General features: G+C 43.6%; 1 protein-coding gene across 8 annotated transcripts in view; it reads left to right on the top strand.

Moving 5' to 3' along the window:
• Positions 1-13,108, top strand: part of LOC138761659 (cyclic nucleotide-binding domain-containing protein 2-like) — a 68,292-nt gene extending 55,184 nt beyond the window's left edge. For all 8 annotated transcript variants that reach the window (XM_069934192.1, XM_069934194.1, XM_069934187.1 and 5 more), the window contains 4 exons: positions 2,684-2,930; positions 8,034-8,181; positions 10,290-10,453; positions 11,738-13,108. In XM_069934192.1, coding sequence (XP_069790293.1) covers positions 2,684-2,930; positions 8,034-8,181; positions 10,290-10,453; positions 11,738-12,080 — 902 coding nt within the window. In that variant the 3' untranslated portion in view covers positions 12,081-13,108. The remainder of the gene's footprint in view (positions 1-2,683; positions 2,931-8,033; positions 8,182-10,289; positions 10,454-11,737) is intronic.
• The last annotated feature ends 11,709 nt before the right edge of the window (positions 13,109-24,817 follow it).

Below are 24,817 nucleotides of genomic sequence, written 5' to 3'. Positions count from 1 at the left end.
TAATCAACCAAATTGATGAAACACAAAGCTTACCAGATTCATGTAAAACAGCAATAATTACAGTAATACTAAAGCAAGGGAAAGATCCACTCTCACCAGCGTCATATAGACCAATATCTTTACTAAACACAGATTATAAGATAATAGCTAAACTATTAGCAAACAGATTAGCAGAGCATGTACCGAAAATGGTAAATTTAGACAAAACTGGATTTATCAAAAAAAGACGCACAACAGACAATATTTGTAAATTTATTAACAATTCATGCAGTAGAAGGAAATAAAGCACCTACAGTAGCAGTTGCTTTAGACGCAGAGAAGGCCTTTGACAGAGTAGAATGGAATTATTTGTTCAAAGTATTGCAAAAATTCAGTTTACTGGAGAAGTATATTAATTGGATTAAAGCATTATATAAGGGACCGTTAGCGAAAGTGACAGTAAATGGACATGTATCAAAGCAATTTAACTTAAGCAGGTCAACGCGGCAGGGATGCCCACTATCACCTTTATTGTTTGCGTTAGCTATAGAACCACTAGCAGAATTGATAAGAATAGATAATAATATAAAAGGAATAAAAATAAAAGACAAGGAATATAAAATCAGTCTATTTGCGGATGATGTTATAGTGTACTTAACAGAACCAGAACTATCAATAAAAGAATTATATAAGAAATTGAAGGAATATGGAGAAGTGTTGGGTTACAAGATAAACGTAAATAAAAGTGAAGCAATGCCTATGAATAAAGCGGATTTCTCAAAATTTAAGAAGAAATCTCCATTTAGATGGCAAATGCAGGCAATAAGATACCTAGGTGTACAAATAAACAAAAATCTCGGCCAACTATATAAACTCAATTATTATCCACTTATGAAAAAATTACAGGACGATTTAGAGCATTGGAAAGATTTGCCACTAACATTAATAGGAAGGATAAACTGTATTAAAATGAACATTTTTCCAAGGATATTATACTTATTTCAGGCATTGCCAATACAACTGACAGAAAAATTCTTCAAGGAGTTGAAGAAAATAATAAGGAAATTTTTATGGAGAGGGGGGAAACCGAGGATAGCACTAGATAAATTAACAGAATGACAAGGAGGCTTACAACTGCCAAACTTTAAAAATTATTATAGAGCCGCACAATTAAGATAGCTATCAGATTTTTATCAAACAAAGGAAAAACCAGACTGGACGAGATTAGAATTAGATAAAATAGGGGAAAAGATACCTGAACACATATTATATAAATGGGATGAAAAATTGGTACAACATAGAAGTTCTCCAGTATTACATCATCTCCTCAATATTTGGAAGAAGATTCATGTAGAAAGAAATAAAACAAATTATCAATTACCAAAACTAATATTGATGCTAAACAAGTTACTCCCTTTTACAATAGATAACCTTTCCTTTAGAAAATGGGAGAAAAAAGGGATTAAAAGAATAGAAAATTGTTTTTCAGGAAATAGATTCTTATCCTTTGAACAAATGAAAGATAAGTACAATATAACTCAAGATACAGCGCTGGCATATTACCAATTGAGATCCTACTTGAAGGATAAATTAGGAAGCAGTTTGAGTTTGCCAGAAGCAAGTAACCTTGAATATGTGATTACAGATACAATGATAATGAAAAGATTTATAACAAATATGTATATTAAACTGCAAGAAAAGGAGAATGAGGAAGAAAATGGTAAAACTAAACAAAAATGGGAACAAGATTTAAATATAAAGATAAAAAAGAAAACATGGGAGAAATTATGTTCTGGAACGATGAGAAATACAATAAATATGAGGCTACGTATGATACAATATAACTGGATACACAGACTATACATTACACCTCAAAAGTTAAATAAATGGGACCCAACAGTATCTGATAGATGTTTTCGATGTAAAAAAGAAATGGGAACAACAATTCATGCAATCTGGACATGTGAGAAAGTAGAAAAATTTTGGGAAGATCTCAATCAGATATTAAATAAAATAACAGAAAACAATATACCAAAGAATCTAGAGATCTTTCTCCTAAGTAACATAAAAAACAAAGAATTTGGAATTGATTTGGAGGATGTACAAAAAAGATTTGTTAAGATAGCTCTAGCCGTAGCAAAAAAATGTATTATGTCAACCTGGAAATTGGAAGATAATTTGAAAATACAACACTGGTATATAGAAATGAATAAATGTATTCCATTAGAAAAAATAACATATAGTTTAAGAAATAATATTGAAATATTCGAACAAATATGGGAGCCTTACATTAAATACAATAGCGAAAACCTACCGGGGACAATCATTACCTAAGTTGATGGAAGGAGAAGGAAAGAAAAGAATGGACTCAGTAGAATTTCTGATGTATTTTTGTTGAGTGACAACATTGTCTGACTGGTTTAATGTATCCTAGATTGTATACCTTAAATGGATGGGGGGGGGGGGGGGTGGGGGAGGGGGGGTTGGGAGGTGGGGGGGAGAAAATGTCACTGTATATGTGTGAAAAGGAAAAAGTATGTATCATGGCTAATGTGATTTATGGTGTGAAAAATAAAAAAATTTTAAAAAAAAATTTGAAACTGGCTTCGCCTTTGAGTGAGTTGACCTGCGTCTTTGAACTGACTTCAGGATTTCTTTGCCCCAGGGTTGATGTGAGCTGGTATTTTATTCTTTTTAACGCCAGGTACTTTTAAAATTGACAAAAGATTGCTGAGCTTGACAAGTCGAAGAGCTTCACTGTTCCACCATCAGAAGCTCACTGCTGGGCGGATGGGAAAGATGCAGAGTCTATCTGTGTCCTCTACCCAATACCATCCAAGCATCAACTCAAGAAAAATTGACACATCTGGACCTTCCTCTGCAATGCCTTCAGGTTCACGGCTTGGACTGAACCTACCAGCAGAAGATTGGAAACTGCAGAAAATGGGCAGGTAGTCATCCATGTCAATTCTGCTCTCCGACAGAGCTTGTTAATCTAATGGTGTTGCCAAATCACCTAACGATGCTTCTCAGAAGATGACCCCCACCCCCCCATCCATTTAAAAGACAATGGAGGTGAGTTTCATGAGGCACCTGATGAAGAGGCCCTTCCGCCCATCTAGTCTGCACTGACCATCAACAACATATTTTAACTTAATACATTTTATTTCCCCCCAACATTCCCATCAACTCCCACAGATTCCTCCCTTCACCTACACACTTAGGACCATCTTACAGTGGTAAATTAACCTCGCGAAACCTGAGCAGCTGAGGGTAAACCTGAGTGGTGGGGGTGGGGGGGGGAAACAGAGTGGCAGGGGTCAGGATTAAACCCGGGTCTATGGTGCCAGGAAATAGCAGCCCTACCCCCTACACCACCGTGCCACTAATGGTCCAAGAGAGTCTGGTGATACTTCTTCAAAAAGGAATCATAGGATTTTCCATGCCTGAGAAGGCAAACCTCAGTGTAATATTTCATGCAGGAGACAGTCCTTGTGAAAGCCCACCTTGCCTAGTGTCAGGCTAGATCTGTGTGTTGAAGTCTCGGAGTGGGATTCAAACCAAGAGCCCTCTGTTTGCTTCTGGAGAGAAATTGGGTATAGACAGGCAAAATTATTGAAAGTAGAACATTTCAGCACAGTACAGGCCCTTCAGCCCACAATGTGTGCCGACCTTTGGAAACCTACTCCACAACAATCTAATCCTTCCCAACCTCACATCCATAATCCTCTATTTTTCTTACAACCATGTGCCTATGGAAGGGTCTTATGAATGTCAGGTTCCCACCATCTCCGACATGCATTCCAGGCATCCATCCCTCTTTGTCTAAATAAAATGTACCTCTGATATCTCACCTAAACTTTCCTCCATTCACCTTAAACCGATGTTCTCTGGTATTTTTTATTGTCATCATGGGAAAAAAAGTTACCGTCATCACTGTGACTGTCTGCATCACTGCATACTTACCTGGATTGAACTCCATCTACCACTTCTCCGTCTTATTCTACATCCTGTCTATATACTGTTGTGATCTACCACAGCAACTTCAACCTTCATGTCATCTGCAAACTTACTGACCCACCCCTCCACTTCTTTGTCCAATTTATAAAGATTATGAATAGCAGAGGTCGCAGCACAGATTCCTATGGACCATCACTAGTTGTGGACGTCCAGACAGGATCTGTTTTATTTACTGCAATTCCCTGCTTTCTGCAGGCGAGTCACTTCTAAATCCCAGCAACCAAGTTTCCTTGGACCCCATACCTCAGGACTTTCTGAATGAGCCTACTGTGTGAAATATCTTACATAAAATCCATGTACACCACGTCCATCATCAATTTCTTTTGTCACTGCCTCTTCAAACTGGAGCTCGACTATTTTAAGAGAATACCCTGTGATCATTCCCCTCAATAATAAGCATACCATTTTGGATACTGTTGGAAGGCGAGACCTATTAGGGACAAGCCACGGAAGTCAGGTCTCTAGCACAGTGGGTCAGAAGGGAAGGGAAGAAAGGAGGAGAGCAGTAGTGATAGGGGAGTCATTGGTGAGGAGATTAGACAGGAGATTCTGTGGAAGGGATCAAGACTATTAGACGGTATCTTGCCTCCCAGATGCCAGGGTTAGGTCTGGCACAAATGAGATAGATAGAAAAAGTGATGAAGTCCTGAGGGGTGAATATAAGGAATTAGGAAGGAAGCTGAAAAGCAGGACCTCACGGGTGGTGATCTCTGGATTGCTGCCTGAGCCACGTGCTAGTGAGGGCAAGAATGGGAAGTTGTGGCAGATTGATGTGTGACTGAAAGAGTTGGATCATTGGGAACACCTCTGGAGAAGGATTGATATATAAAAAGGACGGGCTGCACCCAAACTGAAAAGGGACCAATATCCTCGCAAGCAGTTTTGATCGCTCTGTCAGGGAGGGTTTAAACCAGCTAGGCAGGGGAATATGAATGTTTGGTCAAATGATGGAGCAGTTGGTGAAATGGTAGACATTATGCGCAGTGAGACTGTGAGGAAGGACAGGTAGCAGATGGAACATAAATCAAGCACTTTAAAGGGGGTTGCAATTTGTGTAATTTATTGCAAGAAATATTAGAAATGGAGTAAATGAACTTAAATGTCGATCAGTATGTGGAACATTGATGTTGTGGCCATCACAAAGACTTGGCTGTCTCAGGGGCAGGATTGGCTGCAAAATGTGCTGGACTTAAGATGTTTCAGATAGGACAGGGAAGGAGGTAAAGAGGTGGGTGGGGGAGAGGTTTGGGGTGGGATTGCTTATCAGGGGATACAATCACTGCTGTAGAAAAGGGAGAAGTAGTGGAGGGATTGTCCACTGAGTCAGTGTGGGTGGAAGTCAAGAACAAGAACCCAACTGGGTGTATAATATAGACCCCCCCCTCCCCAATAGTAAAGGAGGCATTGAGGAGCAGATAGGAAAGCAAATTCTAGAAAGGTGCAAAAATAATAAGCTTGTAGGGATGGGTGAATTTAACTTCCCTGATATCAATTGGCACCATCTTTACTGAAAGGTTTGAATGGAATGGACTTATTGGTCTGTTCAGGAAGGTTTTCCTGACACAATATGTAGACAGGCCAAAAAGGTTGTTCTTGACTTGTTATTGGGCAAATGAACCAGCACTAAGAAGGACAGGAAAATACAATTTGGGAAAACATTTAATTGGGGTAGGAAGAAATGTTAGGCAGGAGCTTGGGAGCATAAATTGAGAGCAGATGTACTGAGGGAAAAATTTGGCAGAAATGTGGCAAATGTTCAGAGAACATTTGCGTGGCACTCTGCCATTGAGGCAGGGAAAGGTCGGTAAGATGAAAGAACCATGGTGTAAAAAGGGTGTAGAAAATCTAGTTAAGAAAAAAAAGAAAAGCTTATGGGAGATTTACAAGGATAGGAACTGATAGAGCTCTAGTGAATTACAAGATTGCCAGGAAAGAGCTTAAGAAAGGTCTTTGGAGATCTAGAAGGGGCAATAAGAAGGCCTTTGCGAGGTGGATTCAGGAAAACCTGAGAGCATTCCACAAGTATCTGAAGAACAAGAGGATGAGTCATGAGAGGATAGGACCCATCAAGGGTGATAGTGAAACATCTGCATGGAGTTGGAGGAGGCAGCGGAGGTTCTTAATGAATACTTTGCTTCAGTGTTCACCAGAGAAAAAGACCTTAGCAATTCTGAAGATGACTTAAGTGGACTGTTGTGGACATGCTTGAGCATGTTGTCATTAAGAAAAAGGAAGTGTTGGAGCTTTTGAAAACCAGGAAGTTAGATAAGTCACCGGGACCATGAGATTACTGGCAATGATCTTCACATTGTCACTGGGGACAGGATTAGTATCAGAGGACTGGAGGGTTGCAAATGTTGTTCCCCTGTTTAAGAAAGGGAGTAGGGATAACCCAGGAAATTATAGACCAGGGAGTCCTACTTTAGTGGAGAAGATCCTGACAGGATTTACAAGCATTTAGAGTAGCATAATCTGATTACGGAGTCAACATTACTTTGTCAGGGGAAGTTAGTGACTCACGAGCCTTATTGAATTCTTTAAGGATATAACAAAGAACATTGATGAAAGTAGAGTGGTGGATGTAGTGTATATGGATTTCAGTAAGGCATTTGATAAGGTTCACCATGCAAGGTTCATTCTGAAAGTAAGGAGGCAAGGAAATTTTGCTTTGTGGATACAGAATTGGCTTGGCCAGAGTAGGAAGAGGGCAGTTGTAGATGGTTTGTATTCTGCATGGAGGTTAGTGACCAGTGGACTTCCGCAGGGATCAGTTCTGGGGCCCTTCCTCTGTGATTTCTTTTTAATAAGTGACCTGGATGAGGAAGTGCACAGGCGGGTTAGTAAGTTTGCGGAAGAGATGAAAGTCAGTGTGTTGTCGATAGATTGGGAGGTTACCAGAGGAACATTGATAGGATACAGGGACATTGATACAAAGAGTCATTGCTAGGATGCAGAGTTGGGCAGAGAAGGGCCAATGGAGTTTAACTTAGAAAAGTGTGAAGTGGTTCACTTTGGTTTGTCAAAGTTGAAGGCAATGTTAATGGGAGGACTCTGAGCAGTGTGGACAAACTAAGAGATCTTGGGGTCTGTGTCCAAGGGACACTCAAAGCTTCTGCACTCAAAGGTAGATAATGTTGTTAAGAAGGCATATGTTGTATTGGGCTTCATTAACCACAGGATCGAGTTCAAGAACTGTGAAGTCAGGTTGGAGCTAGATCAGACCTTGGTTAAACAGCACTTGGAATATTGTGTTCAGTTCTAGTCACCTCACTATAGGAAGGATGTGGATGCTGTAGAGAGGGTGGAGAGGAGATTTGCAAAGAGCATGAGTGAACTTGGTTTTTTCTCCTTGGAGTGACAGAGGATGAGAGGTGACTTGAAAGAGTTATATAAGATGATGATGAGAGGCATTGATTGTGTGGAGGGCCAAAAGCTTGTTCGCAGGACTGAAATGTCTAAAACGAGGGAGCATAGTTTTAAGGCGCATGGAAGTAAGTACGGGGGGGATGGAAGAGACTTGTGGGTACATGAAATGCACTGCTGATAATGGTGGTGGAGGCAGGTACAATAGGATCTTTTAGCTAGGTACATGGAACTGAGTAAAATGGAGGGTTAGGCAGTGTGGAAATTCTAGGCAGCCGTAAAGAAACAATTATTAGGTTGGCACAACAGTGTGGGCAGAAGGGCCTGGACTGTGCTGCAGATTTCTATGCTCTAATTAATTGAAGGACACCTGAAGACCAGTAGAAATCTGGAATTCACTGTGGATAGCATATCAGTGAAATTTTCCTTAGTTGAGATTTTTTTGCATTAGAAATCTGAAAGGAAAATGAGAAAGTTCAAGGAATTGGAACTCATTTGCCACAATGTTGCAGATTAACCTGAAAGTGCCAGAGTTAGGAGGCAGATGCCAGAGTTGATGCACTCCCGTTTCCTTCAATAACCTGCGGTCAGATTAGTGTGCACGAATATTCTGCAGATTGACCCGCAGATCCAAGTGCTTGTTTCTCCATTGAATGTCCGTGTGCCTGCAGTGCGACCAGTTTGAGTGCTGAGGACATCCCCTTGCTGTCAGATAACCTGGCGACGCAGCCTGCCCCCAGCCACTCGTCGCGGCTTCCTAAGGCCCTGGCCGTTGCCGTCTACATGCAAGTCGACGCGATTCTTCCAGGAGAAGTTTTTGTAAGTATTTACTATGGTGGTTCAGCATCGAGATCTCTGCTGGATTGAAGAATAACAGTGCTCACCAATCCCCAGTGATCTTTTGGGGATTCGTGGACACTGTCAGCAAAGCCCACAGTGTCATAGAGTCATGCAGTGTGGACACAGGCCCTTCAGCCCACCAGGAACATGCTGACCATCCACCACCCATTTAACACCAACACTAAATTATTCCCACTTTGTTTTGACTCTTCCCACATTTTTATACACCTGTACACTTGGGGTAATTGACAGGAATGAGCTAATCTACTGACCCACGTGTCTGCTGAAGGAAACCAGTGCTCCCGTGGGAAAACCATGCAGACACGGTGAGAGCGAGCAGCCTCCAGGTAGAGAGCTCCCGAGGCCAGGATCAAACCTTGCTCTCTGCCATTGTGAGGAGGCAGCTCTACTCTTTATGTCACCATGTCACCTTGTGGGGCAGGTTGATCCTGTTCTTCAGCTTGCAGTTTTTGTAACGCCTCCGCATGTAGTCTTGCTAACCCCACTTCGAGTCGCGGGTGTGGGCCTGCATAGTCTGGAAACAGGCCCTTCGACTCAACTTCCCTGTGATGACTATGTTGTCCATCTGAGCTGCTCTCAGTTGTCTGGATGTGGCCCAAATCCTTCTCAGTGTCCTAACACCAGTGCTGTGTGCTGCATAGGCACTACTTCCTGCCCAGTAATTTCCATGATAAGTGACACTTCATCACCGAGAGCATGGGCACAAAGTTTGTCAGTCCTTTAGGTGCGGCCTGTACAGTGGCAGCAGGACCTCCCTGTTCTTAAATTCACATTCTCCAGCAATGAAGTACAACATCAATTTGCCTTCTTGATTACCTGCAAACTATCACTTTATGGTGGGATACAGTTCCATGATGCTGGGATCTGCAAGACTTCCATTGAGAGCTGTCCAGCTGATATCAAAATGGAAGTAATCTTGGATCCTGTGAGGCACAATGGGAATGCTACATAACCAAAGACACCGGATTGGCTGGGTTTGTTATTCTTGGAGCAGAGAAGATCTGATAGAGGATGTATGGAGTTATGAGGGACAGAGGTAGAGCAAGTAGTGAGGAACCTTTTTACCCAATAAGAGGGAATTTGTTGAAGGTAAAATGGTGGCAGATTTAGGTTGCAATTGAGGGAGAACTTTTTAACCCAGAAGAGGTTGTAGTTTGGAACACACTGCCCAAGGGATTGGTGGAGACAGAGTCTGTGTCAGACCTGACCATGACACTACTCCAAATCCGAAGATCTGCCCGCACGATTGTAACATCACATTTTTTGTTTGTACTGTCTGCAGTGTGAATACTTATAGAATATGTAAAACCAAGAACATCACAGCCACCTATAGCCCTCTATTTTACTTACAACCATGTGGCCATCTGTCTTTTGAATGAGCCCATTGTAACAGCCTCCACCACCATATTACAGCCACCCACCTTTTACATTTATTATCTATTTTTTATCTTGTGTGGTAATTTCATTTATATTTATTGTTTGTAAGTACATTTTGCATATCTACAGCTGCAGCGAGTAAGAATGTCAATGCATCAGTACGCTGTACTTGGGAGTAGACAATGAACTCGCAACACCACTGTCATTGTCTCTTTAAATTAGACTTGGCTGACAAGGCTTTTATAAGTGGATTGGTGCAGATGAGGTTTTGGTGTCCAGAACATTAAAGTGGGACGAAGGGTGGGTTTGTGGGTGCGCATGTGCGCATGTGTGTGTATGGATGTGTGGATGTGTGTGTGAGGATGTCTATGTGTGAGGGTGTCCATGTGTGTGGTGTGTGTGTGTATGAGGGTGGTTTGTGTGTGTATGGGGTGGGTGTGTGTGCACAGGGGTGTTCATGTGTGTGTGTATGGGTGTGTGTGTGCGTGTGTGCATGAGAGTGTGCATGTATGTATGGGAGTGTGCGAGGTATGTGCATGAGGGTATCCGCGTGTATGTGTGTGTGCTTGAGGACGTGTGTGTGTGTGTGTGTGTGTGTGTGAACGTCAGTGTATATGTGGTTTGTGTGTGAAGGTGTGTGCTGCTAGTGGGGTGAGTGTCCTCTCACCAATGCTGTATGATGCCTACAGGGCCTGAGGCAGTACTTCCTGCCCACAAACGTTCAGGATAAACGACACTTCAGCACCAAGAGCATGGGCACAAAGATCGTCAGGGTTGACCTTGAAACCTTTTCCAAGATGGCGGACCACCAAACCCAGCAGAAGGTCAGGAGACTGCAGTTGGTGTACCCAAGGTGAGCGAAGGGAGGGGATTGCCACAACTCCGCCACTGCAGGAAGGTCCCAGGTCAGGGAAGGTACCAAAGTCAGATAGTTTATAAAAAAAAGGGCACAGACAGGTTGAGAGGACCTAGAATCATGAATTGTTTATTGTCACATTCACTGAGATACAGTTTAAAAACTCTGTTTAGAGTGCTGTCCAGATAGGTCAACCTCTACAAAGTGGCAGGTAGAATTAAAAACAAAGGGTTCACAATAAAACAAAAGTGCAGGGGGCCAGTGTTAAAGAGAAAAGTACAGTTAAACAGTATAACATATATTAATGGGGAGTCCATTCAAGAGTCCAATAACAGCAGGAACAAAACTACTGCAATCTGGATGAGCGAGTTTTCGTGAATCTTCTGCCCAAATGAAGTGGCGAGATGAGAGGGTGACCAGGATGGGACATGTCCTGCAATATGTTAGCTTCTTTCCTGAGGCAGCGGGAGATAAGGACGGAGTGGATGGAGGGGAGGTTGGTTTCCATGTTTGCAGCCTTCTACAGTTCCTTGCGACCTTGAGTAAAGCAGCTCCCATCCCAAGCAGTGATGCATCAGAGAGGGTTTTAAAGTGAAGGTGTTAGGGACCCCATAATTAGAGTCACACAGGTCAATCACTGAACTAACCAATCAGAGAAGCATCAGAGAGTTGGGAGAATCTGAGACTATTGCCACAGGGAATAGTTGATTCATACACTAGTGTGGGTGAGACTGGCACAGCATATCCCAGGATGGACCAGTGGTGTGAATGATTTGGAGCCATGGAGAGACAGAGAGACCCAGACCCTTCAGCCCATCAAGTCTGCACTGATCATCAACCACCCATTTACCCTAACATCAATCCCATGTACATTCCCATCAATACATCCCCCCTTAGGTTCTCCCACTTACCTGCACACCAGGGGAAATTAAAAGCAGCCTATTAATCTAACCAATTAGAATAATTCATCTGTAGAAACTGGAGCACTAGAGGAAATCCACCTGGCCACAGAGAGAGCATGTGAACTCCACACAAATGGCACCCAAGGACAGGATCCAACCCAGGTTTGCGGTGCCATGAGGTAGCGATACTTCCTGCTGCGCCACTGTGCTGCCCAGTTTGTAACTATCTCTCTCTTCAAGTTTATAACATTATTTGGGATCCGACCTTCAGGATAGAGTGCACATCTCATCTGTCACCCCCTCAGACTTGAACCCCATTGCAAGCATCAGCTCACCTCTGTCAACACTGATGGCCACTTCCACTTTCATTTGCTTCCAGCGATGACAAGCTTTGCGGGGTCTTCATCAGGAACAACGCCTGGAAAATCTTCAAGAAGGACACAGTCGGCAGGGTCACCAGAGGATTGCGCCGGCCTTGCACCAGGGAGGAAGCTGCATTGCCAGGACAGGGTGAGGCTGTGTATGAAATGGACAAAACCGGCCTTCTGAACCTTCCCAAAATTGCCAGCGACCCCCCCACTATTTTCTCCAAGCCGTCCTACTTCGTAACTCCTGTTCTGAAGGCCAAGGAGGAGGGTGACCTCAAATTGCCAGAAGTGGGTCTCCAGTTGATTCACGGAATAGAAAAGATTCCCTCCTCTTTGAAGCAGGTGCTGTTCTGAGCCGGGCCTTGGGATTCTGCTTCACCCCTTTGGTTTCCTTCAGACCTGCACTGCTCCATCTCATTGCTGTTAATTCCCTCCCTGCTCCCATTTCCTTCTCCCCGACCCTGTGTTACTAACATGATCAGTGGTTTTACCCACGTTCTCTCTTCCTTTGCACTTTTGTCCTGATGGTTTACACCAATCTGCCACAAGCAGAAAGACTCTGTATCACTTGGAACCTCCTGCTGCAAAGGCCCAGTGCCAGCCACTGTCCAGAGCCCTTGAAACTACATCCTGTAAAGATCCAAAGGTTTAAGATCAAAGCCAATGAAATACAACTCCAGGATAAGGCCCAATAATTTAATACAATGCATTAATAAACCCATTGTCGGGCCATAAATACCCAATGGAATAAAGGCCTAAGAGCACAACATTTCAATGCCAAGCCCCAATGCTTTCAGATGCAACATCCAATGATATAAAGTTCAATGTCATAAAATGTGCCCGAGACCCTAATCCAATAATATGGAACACATGCCCTAATGCAATGGTCCTCAATCTTTTTCTTCCCACCGCAAAGAAAAAGATTGAGCACCACTGTCCCAACAGTTCGATGTGCCCATGCACTAGTGACCCCAGTCACAATGACCCACAGTTACGAAGCCAACTGCCTGAGGGGCTGATGTCACAAGACACTGCTCCAATATTTGGAAACTTAATCTTGAATCTCATCAAAAGCCAAAGCATAACAATCCCCTTTCACAAGGGCAGTGAGATCAATATGTTGCAGAGACTCGTTAATAAAAGCCATCAGAACGGCTTTCTTCTCTCCTATGGGAATTCATCAAAGGGACACTGTTCCTTCTTGTAATAGCAAAAGGCCTTGCAAAATTCATCCTAACATAGAACAGGAAGCCCTTCTTGGGATTATTGATTATTTTTAGAGTTTAGTTGGAGACTGAATCCTGCCTTGGTGAGATTTCAATGGCCTTGTATCACCAAAAATATTGTAACAGTGGCAAATCAAAATAAACCTTATTCTGGTGGTTGTTAGTCATTTGTGAGTTGCCGGAGGCATAGCCTCCATGGAGGGAAATGGGCAGTCGGTGTTTCAAGGGTCTTAATCCAAAATGTTGATGAGCTCCTCTCCATCTCCACAGTTGCTGCTTGGCCTACTGAGTCCCTACAGTGGTTCATTTTTGCCTCTAGATTCCGGAATCTGCGGTCTCTGGTCTGCCTCCACATGAGAGCAAGGAGATTGGTCCAGGACAAATTCAATGTAGTCTCAGCAACCCCCACCCCTAACCACACACTCCTGTGCTGTTGTACACAGGGGTCCAGGAGACTTTGCAGGTTGACCTGAAGCCATTGGTGAGGTCAAAAATAAGGTTTGTCACAAAATACCTCTTACAGCAAGAAGGGTTCTGCCAACAAACCAATAGGTCTTCTGGTGCAGGACACCCAGGTGGGAGAACACACCCTTCCCCTCCTCATCTAGAAGGAGAAGCCTGGGAGGGGACCCAACAGGATACACCATGGTAACAAACCACCAAGGGGTTTGGAATCCATTGGACTCGCACTAGGCAGTGGGCTGCTGGAAACCAGGGATTGCACTGAGTGCCGATTCAGAGCAGGGCTCCTAAAGGGCCTTGGGCTCTGACAGTTTCCCAGTCATATCGGAGGTTCAAGACCGAGAGCCCAGGTTCACTGCTGGAATGAACGGGAGGCCATGCGGCTGTGAGAGCATAGGAGGTGAATCCAGGCCCACTCAGTGTCTCTTCTCTTTCCCCTATTAATGGGAGCACTGGGCAAGTGGGGCTTCTTTGGTGCCTTTACGGGCAAACAAAAGTAGCTAAACTTTGTGTATTTATGAACATAACAATTAAGGAATCGAGAAATCTGTAAAATCTATACAGCAGCATAAAGTGCACAATTTACAGAGTACTGTATAGGATTGCAATGAAAAGGAAGATCAATTAGCACTGAGCAAGGGCTGTATGAGAGCAATGTTATGGGAATCATTTAGGAGCTTGGAAACTGGAGGGAAGGCACTATCTTTAACTCCATTGATGCATGCTTTTCAATGCTATTATGTCCTCTCTTAGGCTGGGGAACAACACTGCATCATAGTCCAAGTGTGAACTCACCAACATCTTGCACAGTTGTAGCGCAACCTCCAAATTGCACGGTTTGATCCCAGAATATAACATTATGAAAGGGATAGATAAGAGAGTGAGACAAGAAAGTCTGGAGGTCCCTCAGCATGCATAGGGGGTTTTCAAGGTGTGAGCAAAGAGCAGGTGAGCACCTGAATAAAAGGATGGTGGGAGGAGAGAAGAAGGGATGGGGGGAGGAGCACAGCCAAGAGGCAGGTGAGATTGGTGGACAGAGCCAGTCAATTTGGGATGGGAATGAGGGGGAACTGCATCTCCCAGGGAGTAGTGACTGTAATTCTCTGACCAAGGAAGCAGTAGAGGCTGCCTCATTGAATTTCTTTGCCAAAGTTAGATTTTTGCTGAATCGGGGAATTAAGGTTTAAGTGGAAAAGGCAGTTGGTGGAACTGAATCCATAGCCAGATCAGCCATGATCGTATTGAATGACAGAGCAGGCTCGACGGGCCGGATGGCCGACCCCTACTCCTATTTCTGATGTCTTTGAATTGATGCAGTTGTGGGCAATGATTAAAAATGCAGCAACAGCACCTCCCTCTGGCTATTTACAGAATAGAACCGGGACACTGCAGCAGCCACAAGTATTCACTGGCCACAGGGGCTGGCCCCCAAAATCAAGACTGCCAGCCGTTCCCAGCCTTCCCACAACTCTCGAAGGCAGCTTGCATTGGGACCGGTGCAGATGGCGAGGAGCAGGAGCTTGGTTTAATTGCAGACGTGAGAGCCTGCATACTGCTGTAGGAACTTAGCGGGTCAAGCGGCATCCGTGGGGAGGGAAGGGAATATGCTGCCCTGATGTGTGGTCTCATCCTGAAACAGATGCACCCAGGCCTGCTGAGTTCCTCCAAGAGGGTGTTTTCATTGCACAGGGGATGAATGTTGCACTGGAGACGGGAGTGAGATGGGGAGTGTACAAACGAAGGGAGAGGGATGATAGCCTTAAGAAAGTGGGACGATTACTCCCTAACAAGAAGCTTGCAAGGTACGTGACTGCAGTAACCAACAGCATACTGTGGGAGGGCTGACTGTAGAAGCATTACACGGGTCAGAGAGAGCCAATGATATCATAAGTGTGAGAAACAGAAGTACCTTCACAGAATTTGCTCGAGACAAAAATTGAGAACAAAGAACATTTATTCTACTATTACAACAATGCAAAGTTGGGTGCTTCCCCTTACCTTGGGAATACACACAGATACTGAGGCTGACCCAACTTTTAAACATTTCATTTCAGTACAGAGATACCTTCCCCCTAACATTCTTCTGCCTCCTGGATTGGTTTAGCATTAGGTAATTCTGCCCACGTGGATTCTAACTTCTTATCAGTTTATGTGCCTTCCTACAAACTTGTTAGCCAGGAAATATCATGTCTTTGTTCTTTACTCATTAATCAATCCCCAAGACTTGCTAAAGCTATCTACTTGCTATCTTGTTTTGAAGATCCTTATTTTATTATACTTTTATAACCCTTCCTCCCATTCCAGCATCCCTTCACCCTGATTTAACCCATAATACTTCATTCTTAATTAGCACTTGCTTGACTCCTCACATTCCAGCATCCCTTCACCTCAAGTTAACCCATAATACTTCATTTCTAATGGGCACTTGCTTGACTCCTCACATTCCAGCATCCCTTCATCTTAAGTTAACCCATAATACTTCATTTCTAATGAGCACTTGCTTGACTCCTCATATTCCAGTATCCCTTACAATCCACCCTTTTTCTTTAGCTACGCTTAGTAAATCCCCATTCGGTAGTGCTCTGCCAAGCTTGGTCCCTTTCCCAGCGAGCGAGCAAACGAACTGCGGCCTCAGCATCATCAGACAGAGTTTGGGAAGCATACATCATTTGGGTTGTAGTGACCTGCCAAAGGGCCCGTTGAATTAAACACTGCACACAAGTCTTTAGGCAGGGGAGCACCATAATGGCCAGAATAGCGAGTCCAGCTGCTCTAAGGGCTATGGGTATCAGACTCCAGTTACCAATAAAAAGTCTAGTTCATCCCACACCGGACCAAGGTTTCCCCATCTGAACCTGGGCATGGGAAGATTTTCGAACTCCTGAAGAAGTGTCTTTAACCGCCTGACCGTTGTGAGCATTGTCCTTAACCAGTCTTTCACAAACGCTGCCTTCAGCAGCCAACGAGTAATTGAGAGACAGGCGGTTTTGTTGAACTGTGGCTCATATCTGTCGTTTTTCTTCAGCCCCTAAATTCAGGGCCATTGCTATCTGTTCGGTGATGATCTCCAAGGCTGCCTGGAGTCTGATTAAACGATTTAAATGCCAAGCAGCTTTAGTATTCTGGAGCAGCTTACTTCGTTTACAGCTGGAACTCCCCTTACAGTGGTGGGTTTTTTTAACATTCCGAATGTCTGTGTGACCCAAAGGATGCTTTACAGGAGACCAAGTTGGGGAGGGGTGTTTCTTGTCACTTAACCTGTGAGTTGCAGCTTGTCTGCGAACATTAGCATAAGTATCACTGAGCCTGTGAGTTGCAGCCTGTCTGTGAACATTAGCATATGTATTAACTCTATCTCTGCCACATGTACAATCCTGACTACCATTCTGTCTGTCTTTGTCCCACCATCTCCTTTGTGCTATCCCTTTAAAACTCCTCTCTTTAATACCTATAGAGGCCAAAATACAAATCAAATCTACTCCTCTAGAGCCGTTTTGTTCCCCTGGTTCATGTTGGGATCCTATATTAACCCACACCCCACTATGACTATACTTTATATCTATGCCCTGTCTACATTCTAAAGGTAAATAATTGTCACCTCTGCTGCCCCTATTCCAGGAGGACTTAATACATCGTGAGTAATTTAGGGATGTCCCAAAAACGGGGAACCAACAAGTAAACAATACAGTAAATGGTAAAAACAAAATTACAGCACTTTTTCCCGGCGTAGTGTAACTTTCAGATCAGAAGGATGAAGGACAGCATGCCCGGTGGAGGGTAGATTATCAATGTCTTTAGTCCGTGGATCAGCAGCTTGTTTAATTCATTATATTTGAGTCCACCCCTTTTCTTTAGTTCGCACTGCAGTGTCTGTAATCAAAAGTACACAATAGGGGCCATCCCAGACAGGTTTTAGTTGGTGATCTTGCCATGCTTTTACATATACCCAATCACCAGGTTTAATAGAATGAATAGGATACTCCAGGGGTGGGCAGTAACAGCTGCATGTCTATTTTCTCCGTGAGCGCAGCCTGTTTGGCAGCTGCATCTGCCTGTCTGTTCCCCTGTGCTTCAGGACTGTCACCACTTTGATGGCTCCGTACATGAACTACAGCTATTTCCTCAGGTAATGTAAGAGCATCTAGAGATTGGACAATTAAGTTTTCATGGATCAACTTTTGTCCTTTTCCAGTTATCATTCCCCGCTCTTTCCAGATCTCCCCAAAGGTGTACACTACACCAAAAGCATACTCTGAGTCTGTGTAGATCGTGCTGCCCACCTTGTTCTCTAGACCCTGGAGAGTACAGAGGGCATACAATTCACAAGATTGTGCTGACCAATGACCGGGAAGGTGACCGGCTTCAATCACCATTCCTTCTTTCCCATCCACTACCCTATACCCGCTATAGCGAGTGCCATCAATGCAATGAGAAGATCCATCAATAAACCACATTTCACCCTCCTGTAAAGGCTCATCACTTAAATCCTCTCTAATTTTGGTCTGTAAATCTATTACCTCTAAACATACATGCTCTAACTCATTTATGGTATTGTCAGAATTTGGAGAAACCAAGAAAGCTGCTGGATTGTGTTCTTTATTCGTAATCAGGGTCAAATCATCCCTATCCATTAGGATCGCTTCATATTTTAAAATTCTAGAGTCTGTGAGCCACCTTCCAGCATGTTGTAAGAGAATATTGCGGACTGTGTGAGGGGTGTGAACTATCATTGGGGCACCAAACATAATCTTTCGTCCTTCCTCATCTAAAATAGCAGTGGCTGCGATGGCTTGCACACACTCTGGCCAACCATGACAAACAGGGTCTAAAACTTTTGACAGAAAAGCAACTGGCTGTTTACAGCCTGCCCTCTCTTGTGTTAGTACTCCGGTGGCTACACCTCCTTTCACATTGGTATATAGGTCAAATGGCTTATTTAGATTGGGTAAAGCCAACACTGGGGCACTAATAAGGCACTGTTTCACCAAGTTAAAATCTTTAATCTCTTCCTCTGTCCAGACAACAGCTTCGCCCCCTAGAATCGTGAGTTTATCATAGAGAAATCTGACCAGGCTAGAATAATTTTCAATCCAGATTCTACAGTATCCCACTAAACCAAGGAATTTCCTAAGTTCTTGGGCATTCTGGGGGGGATAGGTAATATACCACGTATCCTCTGGACTTATTTTCCTAGTTCCCTGACTTACCAGATAACCTAAGTATTTAACTTCTAATTGAACAAATTGTAATTTGGATTCGCTCACCCTGAGACCCTTATTCTCCAGAAAATTCAAAAGTTCAACAGTATACTGTTTAGCTAATTCATACGTTTTTCCCATAATTAACAAATCATCAACATATTGTATCAACTGACAATTCTCTCTCCGAGGAGCCTCATCTAGTATTTGTTCTAAGACCTGACCGAATAAATTTGGTGATTCTGTAAAGCCCTGGGGAAGGACCGTCCACCGATATTGATTCTTGCGTCCAGTGAAAGGATTTTCCCATTCAAAGACAAACATGTCTCTGCTCTCTGTTGCTAACGGACAGGTCCAGAAAGCATCTTTGAGGTCAATCACACTAAACCATTTACTATGGGGATCGATTTTACCCATTATTGTATAAGGTGAGAATAATTTTGTTCAGCTCCCTCAAGTCCTGCACTAATCGATAGGTACCGTCTGGTTTTTGGACAGGTAAAATTGGGGTATTAAAAGGTGACATACAAGGTTCGAGTATACCATCTTTCACCAACTGGTTAATTACTGGCTGCAGCCTCTTTCGGCCCGCCATAGGAATTGGATACTGTTTTCGTCTAATTACTTGTTCAGAATCTTTTAAAGTAACTTGCAGGGGAGGAATATCTAACACTTCTCTATTGCCTCTTTCTGCCCATACTCCAGGATTTATTAGTTCTCGATCTTCCTCGCTTAATACATACAATTGAACCCTGATACTTGATTCCTGTGGTCTGGTGCCGATAGCCAATTGGTCCTGTAAATCTCGTCCTAACAAACAAACTCCAGCTTGGGGAACTAGTAAAATATCCTCTGTTATTACCTTTTCTCCCATTTGTATTCTTACATCTCTTAATACAGGGACTGTAAAGTCTCTTCCTCCTACTCCCGAAATCATCACTGTCCCCTCTATCTTAACACCCTCGGGAGGTTGTAAAATACTAGACCGGGCTGCCCCAGAATCTACTCAAAAGGTCATCTTGTCACTGTGGGGTCCTATGCTTAAATTTACCAATGGTTCTCCGTGCAGCCCCACGGTGTGTATTGACTGAGAACCGTGACCCCCCTATTCATAATCTGCTTCCATCTGTCTGACTCTGGCTTTACCCCACCCTTAATTTAGTCTATGTGTCATCTGAGTCCAGCGTGTTCGTTAAATGAAGTGATAGGAGAATCAGTTTATTACACAGCATAAGAATAAAGCTTAACAGAGCTCTGGTTCAGTCATTAGTTTATAGGTCACCTGCACAGTGAGCTATTCCCCAAGACTGACCTCTACTGTCCAGTCTCTACAGTTTATATAGCTCAACCTTATCATACAGAACAAAAGTTGGCTTCCTTTGCTAGATTTCTTGTATAAGATTTATCACAAGTAATTTCCTGCTCTGCAGTTATCTGGGGTGTAGAGCTCCCATCTTTTTTAATCCTCAAGGTCAGAATATCCTGTTGTTTTGATCAGAAATCAATTCATACCCCAGATATTTCTAATTATTTCTTTGTTCTCATTTGGCCATGTTCTTCTGTTCTACTCAACACCTTACTGAGTTATTCCATTCTCTTTGTTTCTTACAGTCTCTGTCAGGATTCTCTTTGTTCTTGTCTGGCCATCAGCTCCTGTGCTCATCAACACCTCCTTTTGCCTTAACATTCCTACTAAATTGTTTCATACATATCCTCTCTTTTGTATTTTGGGAGCAGGCAATTCTAACCCTACTGTAATCAGCCAACTTTGCTACATACTGTGGCTGCCCCTTACTTACATTACTCTTTCCCTTCACCATGAGGTAAACATTAAACTGCCACATAGTACTGGATCCATGCACACAAACTGAACAGTACATAAGCACACACTCCACACACTCCCCACGATTAATTAACCCCTATATTCCAACACATCAGTGCGTAAGATCACGTCTCCCTGGCTTGCATTGGGCATTCTCTCTTAAAATGTCCCTCCTTTTTACAATGGTAGCAAACTAATGCTCCTGTTTCCCAATTCCTACTGGGATTACCACGAGGTCCCGGGAATGGTCGTCATCCCCGGAATTCCCCTCAACCCTTGCCCCTGCTCTGGTCTCTACTCTCCCACTCCCGGAGCTCCTCCCAATGTCCAGGAGCTGGCACACAGCCCCTACCCTTTCCATGCTGTCCCTCAACGACTTCCTTGACTGCCTGCATCAAAATCTTAGCCTTTTCTTTCTGTTTATTGGGCATTCTCTCTTAAAATTACGCACCTCCGTACTAGTCAGCGGCACAATTACGAAGCTGAGACCCCCTCCCATGGGAACTTCCCATAAAGGTCTCATCCAGTTAATTTCTGGCTTATCCTCTCCTTTATAATGTCTAGATTCCTGCTCTCTGGGAAATGAATCAAAGGGTTCTGCCCTTTCTTCCCGGAGGGTCTCCCACTGCTCTGAATTAAAGTCGCCTCTCTCTCTCTTGTCAATAGAGGTGGTAATCAAGTACTTTGTGAAGGGTCATCATACCACCCCTACTTTCTTCTCCTTTCTTTAGCTGTGGGTGAGGAGGGGAAGGTGCAGAAGCATAGGAGGAGGGGAAAGATAGGAGCCGGCATAGGAGGAGCATAAGGTGGAGGAAGGGAATGTAACACATCCCATCCTTGTGTTTCAGGGACAAAAGGTTCCTCATCCTTCTTGTCCTTATATTCCTTTTCATTCAAAACCAGTTGATCAACCGATCCACTGAGCCAGCAGGCTGTATATTCTCTGCTCTCAATATTATCTCTTTGATTTTGATAAAGCCAGATGTTCAATGCTTGACACATCCAGTCATCCTCGGATCCGAGCTTTGGCCAATATACTGAACTCCCTTTAATCGGACTTTTAACCCATTCCAAACTGGAATACCTGACCATGGTCTGTTTGTCTTTCCCACGGGTTCTCCCCGCACCCCAATCAGATAGCATTAATCCTAATGGACTTTGCTTAGTTATCTGATTGTCCCGTCCTTCCTTAGGACCATTTCCCTTGCTACTCACACCTCCCATACTAACAGGTAAGTAAAATTCCTCTTACCAGGATCCAGTAGCTATTCCTAGCGTGCTTCCTTAATATCCTCCCATCGTTTGTTCTCAATGCCTCTTCTCGGATATCACTCGCTTCATCCACTGACAAGTCACCCACTGTCTGTGAGTCCAGCTGAATCAGCCGGGGTGCACCTACCCTCGTCGTCGGGCACTCTGTCAGTGGAGGGAGTGGGATCCCGGACGAGCCCCCATTTGTGAGAAGCAGAGGTGCCTTCACAGATTTCACTCGAGACAAAAATTGAGAACAAAGAACATTTATTCTACTATTACAACAATGCAAAGTTGGGTGCTTCCCCTTACCCTGGGAATACACACAGATACTGAGGCTGACCCAACTTTTATACATTTCATTTCAGTACAGAGATACCTTCCCCCTAACATTCTTCTGCCTCCTGGATTGGTTTAGCATTAGGTAATTCTGCCCACGTGGATTCTAACTTCTTATCAGTTTATGTGCCTTCCTGCAAACTTGTTAGCCAGGAAATATCATGTCTTTGTTCTTCACTCCTTAATCAATCCCCAAGACTTGCTAAAGCTATTTACTTGCTATCCTGTTTTGAAGATCCTTATTTTATTATACTTTTATAACCCTTCCTAACCCTTCCTCCCATTCCAGCATCCCTTCACCCTGATTTAACCCATAATACTTCATTTCTAATGAGCTTGACTCCTCACATTCCAGTATCCCTTCACCTTAAGTTAACCCATAATACTTCATTCGTAATTAGCACTTGCTTGACTCCTCACATTCCAGTATCCCTTCACCTTAAGTTAACCCATATTACTTCATTCTTAATTAGCACTTGCTTGACTCCTCACATTCCAGTATCCCTTACATAAGCAATAGGGTGTGAGTTCAAGAACAGTTTTTATCCAGCTGCGATCAGGCTCTTGAATCTCTCCAAGGCGAACCATAAATTACCCCTGAATGAAATGTCACTTCCTTCCTTGAAGTAAATACAATTGTGAATATTTATCTGTTCTTAGATATTTATTACTGTAGTGGCAGCTGAGGGGCGGGACTTCATGCTTGAATCATCCCCGTGATTCTGGCCAACCATGCATTCTGGGGGTCCAGTGCTAAGATGGCGCTGAACCCCCTTCATCTCGGTGACGAAGTCAGCAGACTGGGGAATGCGTCAGGAGCGTCACGATGTCACATCCGATTTCGCGACGGCCGAATCGGAAGTGACATAAATGTTGCCCGTAAAATTGATTAAAACTGATATTTTGCTTGTAGCTCTGCCCTTAAGGCGCCACAATTACCACCTTTTCAGTCTTGGCATACTGAGGTGATTTAATGAACACCGTGGTAGTATCTTGCAGATCTGTGTGGCTGCAAACTTTTGCTGCATCTGTACATTGTATATACATGGCTGTGAACTCTCTTTGAACAAGGAATGAATGGGAGAGAGGGGTGGGAAGTGGAGTGAAAGAGGAGGTTGGGAGAGGGGCAGGAAGTGGAGTGAATGGGAGAATGGGCAGGAAGTGGAGTGAATGGGAGAAAGGGGGGTTGGAGAGGGGGGGCAGGAAGTGGAGTGAATGGGAGAGGGGAGGCCAGGAGAGGGATGGGAAATAGAGAGAGGCTGGAGCTATGAGTGGGGTGTGATTGGAGGTGGGATCACATCTGATTGACAGAATGGCCCTTGGCAGGTGTCACCAATATGATCTGAGCTAACAAGATAGAGAAAACAAAGAAGCAGAAATTTATTTAAGTACATTTCACTGGTACAAAGAAGTCCACTCAGTGCATTGAGTCTATCCAGATGTGAGATGTTACACTTGAGAGGACTAGCCAGGGTAGGATATAGATGGTAAATGATAGGGTACTGAACAGTGCAATAGAACAAGAGGGATCTGAAATACAGATAGATAATTCCCTGAAAGTAGTTTCACTGGCAGATTGGATCATAAAAAGAGCTTTTGGCACTTGGCCTTCATAAATCAAAGTATTGAGTATAGGAGTTGGATGTTATGGTCAAGTTGTATTAGATATAAATGAGGCCAAATTTGGAGTATTGTGTGCAGGTTTAGTCACCTCACTACAGGAACAATATCAATAAGATAGAGTGCAGAGAAAATAGACGTTGCTGGAACTTGGTGAAGTAAATCTCAGGGAAAGGTTCAACAGGTTAGAACTTTATTCACTGGAGCATTGGAGAATGAGGGGAGAGTTTTTTCCACTGAGGGTAGGTGAGACAAGAACTAGAGAACGTGGATTAAAGGTGAAAGGTGAAATGTTTTGGGGGAACTTCTTCATGGTCAGTGTGGAACGAGCTGCCAGCTATAGTGGTGAATGTGGGCTCAATATTGAAATTTAAGAAAAATTTGGATAGGTACATGGATGGGAGGGGTATGATTCAGGTGCAGGTCAATGGGACTAGGCATAATAATATTCATCCCAGACTAGATGGCCTGTTTCTGTGTTATAGTGATCCATAGTTAAGGAGTAGGCCACTTGGCCCCTTAAGTTAGTGCTACTGTTTAATATGATCATGGTTCATCTATGTTGGCCATAACAACTCATCTCTGTCAGTTCCAAATACGCCTCAGTCCCCTCCTCCACCTCTTAACCTTGCTCACATTCTATGAGCTGCACCCATTTCTAGGGACAATTTGTACCCACTGAATCCACACATCTTTGGGGTGTTGGATGAAACCAGGGCACCTGGTGGAGAGGAGGGGTGGAGGAAGAATGTGCCAACTCCACACAGACAGTGGCAGAGGTCAGGATTGAGCTGTGAGTCGCCAGCACCTCCAGCTGTGCTGCCTTTAGCTCACCAACTTAATCACGCCATCCACTCTGAAAACAAATTCCTTGTGTTCTGTTCATGGATTGAAAGGCTTGCACACTCAAAGTATCCTGCAATAACCAGCCTGTGTGGATATTTGTCCTGCCATCACTCTCACCGTGAAGATGTTTCTGCTGTATCCCCAATTCTGACTGCAGTTGTTTCTCACTTCACAGTGATTCCTGTGGGCTCAAGTATCTGTGTGAAATGTCAATGATAAATCAGGGTGAAGTATTTGTAGCAGGACTGACTATTTGTCCTGCCGTTCCTTGCTCCCTCCAATTTTTCTTTTCATTTATATCTCTTCCCAGACTACTCAGTGTTACTC

This window comes from Narcine bancroftii, chromosome 4, assembly GCF_036971445.1.
Source record: "Narcine bancroftii isolate sNarBan1 chromosome 4, sNarBan1.hap1, whole genome shotgun sequence".
Lineage (NCBI taxonomy): Eukaryota > Metazoa > Chordata > Chondrichthyes > Torpediniformes > Narcinidae > Narcine > Narcine bancroftii.
Note: the sequence above shows the minus strand (reverse complement) of the source record. Positions and strands in the feature narration are given on the sequence as shown.